At 35.3% G+C, this 8,169-nt stretch overlaps 1 protein-coding gene across 1 annotated transcript; it reads left to right on the forward strand.

Annotated features, from left to right (window-relative positions):
* The first annotated feature begins 5 nt into the window (after window positions 1–5).
* LOC132304772 ((S)-N-methylcoclaurine 3'-hydroxylase isozyme 1-like) lies at window positions 6–3,164 on the forward strand. Its single transcript, XM_059802492.1, has 3 exons — window positions 6–17; window positions 692–1,594; window positions 2,364–3,164. The coding sequence occupies exons 1-3, from the start codon at window positions 6–8 to the stop codon at window positions 2,967–2,969; spliced, it is 1,521 nt and encodes a 506-aa protein (XP_059658475.1). The 3' UTR covers window positions 2,970–3,164.
* The last annotated feature ends 5,005 nt before the right edge of the window (window positions 3,165–8,169 follow it).

An 8,169-nucleotide genomic window follows, 5' to 3' on the forward strand; every position in this document is an offset into this window, starting at 1 on the left:
CGTACATGGCAATACAGGTAGCGGGCCCCACATATGTCCGTCTGGTGCGAAAAATGAAAAAATGCGAAAATGACCAACCTTGCATTTCCAAGAGTCCTGAACTCAACCAACCAACTCTCTGACACCCCCGGTACACCCCCCGATGTCCGGTGCGCAAAACATGAAATGACAAAATTGCCCTTACAGCGTCAAAAATTTTCAAAAAAATGAAAAATACCAAAAATTGGAAACATCACATGAATTGTAATATTTATATTTTTATAAGCTGTATAACTCTATCAAATTCACATTCCATATATTGTGTCTTAGTTTTGCTAATTTTTAAGACTCTTGCCTCTAATGTCTTTCTCCATAATTCTAGTTTTAAGCTTCCTTAGATCACATTTCTTGTCACATTTCAGACCAGCTTTGTGTCGATGATAATTACCTGTGGGATTGGAAAAAATATTTTCTAAAACACCTTCAATAATTCCCTTCTAATATAGTGGCTTTACTTGATCCACCACGCAATCAAAGCAATCCCAGTGGCCTTGATTGTCAACAAACATAACCTAAATTTTCTTTATATAGTTGTGTCTAGAGAACATCAGTTGTTGACCTTTAAACATGCATGCTCTCTATATATAGAAAAATTAAGCTAATTGACAACAGTACTATTACACTGCAAAAAGCCAGATCTTGATACTGCAAGTCATGGCTGATAACTATTGCAAGTGAAGCAAGCTCTCTCTTCAATCCTATACTACTCTTGCCCATCATCTTTCTCATCCTAAAGCATTTCAAATCATATTTCCTATCAAAAAGTACTCTACCACTTCCACCAGGACCAAGTCCATGGCCAATCTTGGGCAATATTCCTCATATGGGAAAAAAGCCTCACATCACTCTAGCAAACTTTGCTCAGACTTATGGTCCACTCATGTCACTGAGACTAGGAACTCAAATCATGATCATCGGATCATCGGCAACTGCTGCGGAGGAAATTCTCAAGACCCATGATCGAATCTTATCTGCACGATATGTTCCTCATGCAGTACCAGCTAAGAGCCCTAAATTCAATCACTTATCACTTGGGTGGGCACTGGAGTGCAATGATAGATGGAAGAATTTAAGAACAATATGCAGAAGTGAGCTCTTCTCGGGCAAGGCAATGGAGTCTCAAGCATGTTTGAGAGAGAGAAAGGCAATGGACATGGTGAATTTTTTGGGTGCAAAGGAGGGAAAGGAAGTGAAAGTTGGAGAACTGGTTTTTGCCACTGTTTTTAGTATGTTGAGTAATGTTCTTATATCAAGAGATTTAATCATATTGGAGAAGCAGAGTGTGGATGGAGGGATGAAGGGTCTTCTAGGAAAATATGTTGATTTTATTTCAGCTCCAAATCTGCCTGATTTTTATCCAATTTTACGTGCATTAGATCTTCAGGGTTTAAACAAGAAGGCAAAGGAAGCGTTTATGAGGATGTGTGCTATGTGGGAGCCCATTATCGAAGACAGAAGAGAAGGAAGAAAAGGCAACGCTTCAGGCCAAAAGGACTTCTTGGACGCCCTCATCGACAATTCTTGTACCAATGATCAAATCAACTATCTGCTCCAGGTTTGCCCTCTTGTCTCCTCACTTGCGCATATACTCACAGATTAATATAGGGCTATATAGTTGTGGCAAAACTAGCAATTCATTTTCCTACACTAACAAACAGCCACAGAAGTCTCCTGGTTTGGGGGAAGATAATATTATCCTCCAGTGTGGTAAGGAACGCTTGGTCATTGCATATTATTTATTTTATCAGGGCTGGTGAACAAACAAGCTTATTACTAGCAATTTGAGGTCAATTTTTGTTAAATTGTTCATTAATTGGATGTGGTTCACCAGTCTAGATTCAAGTTTCAGTTTTGTTAAATACTGGGCAAGGATTGAATTAGCTTATGAGCATCTGATGCAAATGGCATGTAATTGAGATAACAAAACCCTCTAAGAAAATTACATTAAGGAAAATGTTCAAGGAAAATCAGGCTGTACTATAAAGCTATGAAATCTAATGAGGGATTCCATCAAAATTAGAGGTTAGTTTTTGCATTTTGGAAGTAATTTTCTTTCAATTGAAATCATATCGAAACCATCTTTGAACCGAATGCCAGATTAATTAGAACAAGGCACAACTAGCCTTGTTAAGCTTGAACAGGCCTAGTTTGGCTTTATTCAGACTCAAGTTATCCCATACTGTTCGTTGTGGTATGCTCTGTGACTTCAGAAATTAAAATGATGTGAATAAAATTAATGGCATAGTTTCATTTTCAAATAAGGTTTCAATTGCAATTGTTGTCATATAATCTGAAAACCATTCATTCACACAATGCATTCTCAGGAGCTATTCGCTGGTGGTGCAGAAACTAGTGCCTTAGCGATTGAATGGGTGATGGCAGAATTGATAAAAAATCCAGAATCCATGAAGAAAGTCCGCGAAGAAATGACAAGAGAAATCAAACAAGATTTGCTAAAAGAATCCCAACTGCCTCACCTACATTACCTTCAAGCCTGTTTCAAAGAAACTCTGAGGTTGCATCCTTCAGCACCATTTATGCTTCCTCACCGTGCACCTGACTCATGCTTAGTGATGAATTACACCGTTCCTAAGAATTCTCAAGTACTAGTAAATGTTTGGGCGATTGGGCGAGACCCCATGATTTGGGAAGATCCATTGAACTTCAAGCCAGAACGGTTTCTCAACTCGACTCTAGATTTTAAAGGGACTGATTTTGAGTTCTTAACGTTTGGTGCAGGGAGAAGAATCTGCCCTGGCCTACCCATGGCAGCAAAGCTTGTTCCTTTGATAGTTGCTTCATTGATTCATTATTTTGATTGGTCACTTCCACATGGAAATGATCCCATTAAGCTAGATATGAATGAGAAGGTTGCTTTAACATTGCAGAAGGAACATCCCTTGGTCCTCATTCCCAAACTTAAGAAATGACCAACAGATTGTGCCAATCTTTCTACCATGTGTACTGTTATAATCACTTTCATATATTTATCTCAAGAGTGCTCAGTATATCAGTTGTCAGCAGTGAAAGCTTTTCTTTTAAATTTCAAAACATTCTTGTATCAAGAAAAGATGGCTCATTATGATCACTTGTATCCATTGTTCTCTGTGTTCATCATCAGGAAATCTCATGAGCAGTAGATTTTTACGTCAAATTAAATTTAAACTGGTGAGTTTCGAAACTCAATTCATTTCTTAGAAGGTCAATCAGTGTGCATTTAGTTCTATTTCCCTCCTCAATCCTCAAACGATGTTAAGTGACAACCAAACTGAAAACCAATCCATTGGTTATTTACATATTTACACTATTTCCGACGTAGGATGATTGTTGTAGTTTAGAACATTATTTTTACCACTATAACTGCAAACAAAATTTGATTTTAAGGACCTAGGATAATTTGTAGAAGCTTAAAACATACTGTTGTTTCTGCTTTCATTGGCGTGAAAAACCTAAGCCAATGAATTGAGTTCAAACTTGTTTTCTAATCTCATGTGATAAACAAGCCGCCTCAAATAATAATCAAGGATTCGGTATGCCAAGTGATTGAGTTAATATCTATTTTTCGGACCAAGATCACCTCCAGTCCAACAGTAACCCATTTTCTGCATTTTTGTTAATCAACAGTAATTACTAAAGTGGGTAAAAATGTTTATCTGTTTTATACACAATTTCCATATATGTATACACTGTTCACAAATACTATTTATTCTTCCCTACCTTATTTTCAACAACCCATTTTAGCAACCCAAATCTGCCATTTTCTTCTTTCTCAAAATATTGATTTTGATTTTTTTCCAAAATCCCGCCATTTCAGCAACCCTATTATCTTCTTCTTCTTTCAAATCTCGATAATTCTCTTTTATTTGTTTCAAAACGAATCATAAACAAATCACACATCTATTTTTCAATTCCTTTGTTTTCATAAATTTTTACTCTCTTTCTTTGTATACTATGTCATTTTATTCCAAATTAACATAGCAATATTGGAACAGAGCAACATCTGGACTGGCATGATTTTTTTGTTTAATTATTTGGTTACTGCTTAACATACCAAATAGTTTGTAATTTAAATCAATATAAGTTGTACGCAACATCCCAACATAATCCTAATAAATTATTTGTACATAACATACTAACATTTTGTAATTTAAGTCGGTATAAATTGTACGTAACATTCCAACATAATCCTACTGAACATCACAAGCAGTACGTACATAACGTCCCAACAATTTGTAATTTAAATCAGTATAAATTGTACATAACATCTCAACATAATCCTACTTAACATCTCAAGCAATACGTATTTTTGTATCCCAAGTAGTACTAACCATACTTCATTCTTATGTTGTATGTAAAATCCTAACAAAATTCTACTAAAGAGAGTGCGAACCAATCATGTTTGTACTCTTTAATCAGATAAGAAAAAACAGACCCAAAATCGAGATTTACATGAACAAAGCTTAAATCTATGGATGATACTCTGGAGTTTTTGCATAATAGTCCATTGAAATTACATGGGTTTTTGGAGTTTGTTTAGATTTTGAAGTAAAGTTTTAAAGTTCAAAAGTTGTTGTGAGTTCTTGGAGTGTCCATTAATAAAAGCTGACGAAGCTTTTAGATGATGATGTGGCACACATCAAACACTAGTAACATACTTAGTAGTTGTGATCTCATTTTAGTATTTATTTATTTATTATTATTTTTTATAAACCCTGGGATAACACGTATATTATGTATTAACATAAGAAAGGACGGTATGCCCTTAATTGACCTCGGGTTCAGGTAAGGACCGGATTAGCAATTCGGACCCACGGGTTCGGGTCGTTACAGAGGGTGTGGATGGAGGGATGAAGGGTCTTATAAGAAAATATATTGAGTTGATTTTAGCTCCAAATCTGTCTGATTTTCATCCAATTTTAGGTGCATTAGATCTTCAGGGCTTGAAAAAGAAGGCAAAGGAAGCGTTTATGAGGATCTGTTCTACGTGGGAGCCCATTATCGAAGACAGAAGAGAAGGAAGAAGAGGCAATGCTTCAAGCCAAAAGGACTTCTTGGACGCCCTCTTGGACAATTCTTGTAGCAATGATCAAATCAACCATCTGCTCCTGGTATGCTCTATTCTTTCCTCTCTATGCATATATATATACACAAATTAATATAAGCCTATATACTCTATTGGCAAAACTAGCAAATCCTTTTTGTACACTTAAAAACCACCACAGAAGGCTCCTAGTTTTGGGGTAGATACTAGCTAGAGTACTCTTAAAGAAAGCTTGGTCAATACATTCGATCGATCTTTTTATCAGGGTTGTAATGACCGAAAATTAATAATAATAATAATAAATAAATAAAAATAAAAATTTCGGCATAACCTCTACAGAAAAAGTCCTACTACGACCTGCTGAAATACATATAAAATACAATGGCCTCACTTGGCCTCAAAACTAATCTATCATGTCCCAACGCATAATGTAATAATATACAATATCCCCAAAATCAACACATACATACAAAATGTCCCATTCCTCCATCTCCTCCAAACAAAGAAACACTTTAATTACATTAAATTACAGTCCATGAAAAATATATTTATTTACACAAATTCTACCATTACAGCACTATACAAGTTACACTTAATTAATTTTTTTTATAAAAGATACATGATCATGTTTCTATACAAAAGACAACAAAATAAGAGTTCCAGTCCAGTCTTAATTTGCGATGGGTTGTCGCCTGCCCCTTCTTTCCCCAAACCTAAAAAATGTTAAAATAATAGGGTGAGTATAAGTTCAGTAAGAGGTGTCTAAGACACATCTCTTATGACCCCATGAATCCATGCAAATAGTAGGCAAAAAGTAAACGGGATTGTAATCCATGTCATAGGGAATGCACATCAACAACCACAACTACAAGCTTATAAATAATTGCCATTGTAACACAAATACACCAAATATGCAAATGAAGTGCAATATCATGCCAATGTCACTTCCCATTTTCTAAAACAATTCCTTTTCACCGTTTCAAACCGTTAATGCAACCCGACCCATAGCACCTCTATGGCGTCACGAGAGAAGGGTTGGCTTTCCCCGACCACATGGCACCTCCATGGCGTCGTCTGGGCCTAAGTAGCTCAACCACACTAGAGTCTCTCTCCATTTCCCTCTAGATCACATTAACACCACGGACAACTAGGCGCCTCCTAGGCGTGCGGTTTTCACAAACACTTTTCAAAAACTTTTTCCAAAAACAATTTCATTGCCTTTTTAAAACAATTTTCCCTCCATTCCATGCCCAATGAAAATGCATAAATACACCATGCCTCTTAAACATCATAATTCTTTATACATTTGGGAGAAAAATTATATAATACACATATCAGACTTCTTACTATATCTCCGGCAACTCAAATACATAAGGCATGGAATATAATCATTTAAGGAATATTTTCTTATAAAATGACAACTAATACATAATCACATATCACATATACAACAAATAAATCATTTTTGCATGGATCCACACGAATTAAACATACTATACAACAATTCATGAAGAATAATTCACAAAAATCTAAAAAAAAATGTGAATTAGAAACCCCTACCTCTTAATTGAAGAAAAGCCCTAAAACATGCCCAAAATTTCGAAATCCAATGGTGGCCAAATGGGACTTTGCCCTCATCAAAACATAGATCTCGGTGCGCTCGTCAACTTTGCCTTAAGTGGCAAAATCAAAATCCCAAAGTCTAAAGAGAGATCAAGGCTTGAATTATACTACCTCCGTCCCTTTTTAGTTGTTCATTTTTGGTTTTATAACTTTTTAAGGTGACATGCAATTAATGCATTGTCCCCTTTTCAATTTACTAAATTGTCCTTCAAACATTAACTATATATAACACCAAAGTTTAAATTTTTTTTAAAAGATAAAGGATAATGATGGAAATATAATGAAAAGATTCTTTGACTTTTCAAAGAGGACAACTAATTTGAGAAATGTAAAAAGAGAAAAATAGACTACTAATAAGGGACGGAGGGAGTATGAAAAAAGAAAAAGAAAAAAAGAAAGAGCAGAGAGAGATTGCGCGAGATGGAGTGAGAGAAATGATCAGCATAATGGCCTTAAGGCCATTAAAAGTGAATAAGCTTGTGGGCCCCACCACTTTTACGCCATTAATCTTCACTTTTCTCTTTTCAAATCTCGGCATATGCAACATATAGTCTCCTTTGCACTATACATATACACACACACACACACACAAAAGTGATAACACAATATCAAACCTATAATATCTCTGGTGGGACCCGCACTAGTACACATTACCATTTCCCTTCTCTCTTGTCCCACAGCTGGCAGCATCCCCTTGTTCCATCAAATTACAATATATATATATATATATATATATATATATATGTATATATATAATGTAATAACTAAAACAAACCCATTATATGGGTCCCGCTAAAAATACATTTTCATTCCTCTTTTATCTTTCCTAATTCGCCTCGGCTGGCCTGCTACCCATAGACATAATATATATATATATATATATATATATATATATATATATATATATATATATGTAACAAAAATCAAATAAACTGTTTCCAATTAATCAATCTCCAATTGATAAGTCTCCAATCATAATTAATCAAATTAATTATGATAACTAAAATTATAATGAAATAAATTAAAATCTTAAAAAAAAAAAAAAAAAAACCCGAGTTGTCACATTCTCCACCACATAAAAAGAATTTCGTCCCAAAATTCAGATCCGACAGTTCCACATACCCGAAAACATCCAATCCCAACTTATCCCTTAAAGGATACACAAAACCCCAGACAAGGAATCTCGTCCGTCGCACAATCAAGCTCAAACTCAAATCTACACATCCCTGTCAGATCAAGCACTCGCTAACTACCTATAGCTACATCATTGCATAACCGCACCAGTGACTACCAACCACACTATACGGCAATCATTATACTAAACAACTACAAGATGGCTAAACAACAAATCTCTCAATGACTACATATTCATGAGTCAACAGAACAATAAAATGTACTGTCCTGTACCCAGAACCTAAATCTTCAAAATGAGATCTTCAATAATCAAATGGTCAAACCACAATCCT

Source organism: Cornus florida, unplaced genomic scaffold, assembly GCF_030987335.1.
Source record: "Cornus florida cultivar Cherokee Brave unplaced genomic scaffold, ASM3098733v1 CherokeeBrave_3.0.0_Hap2_Chr04, whole genome shotgun sequence".
Lineage (NCBI taxonomy): Eukaryota > Viridiplantae > Streptophyta > Magnoliopsida > Cornales > Cornaceae > Cornus > Cornus florida.

Bases quoted from the DNA above. Each gene is read 5' to 3' on its own strand.
- LOC132304772 (XM_059802492.1), top strand. The intron at 1,595-2,363 runs GTTTGCCCTCTT...ATGCATTCTCAG, and splicing joins AAATCAACTATCTGCTCCAG to GAGCTATTCGCTGGTGGTGC.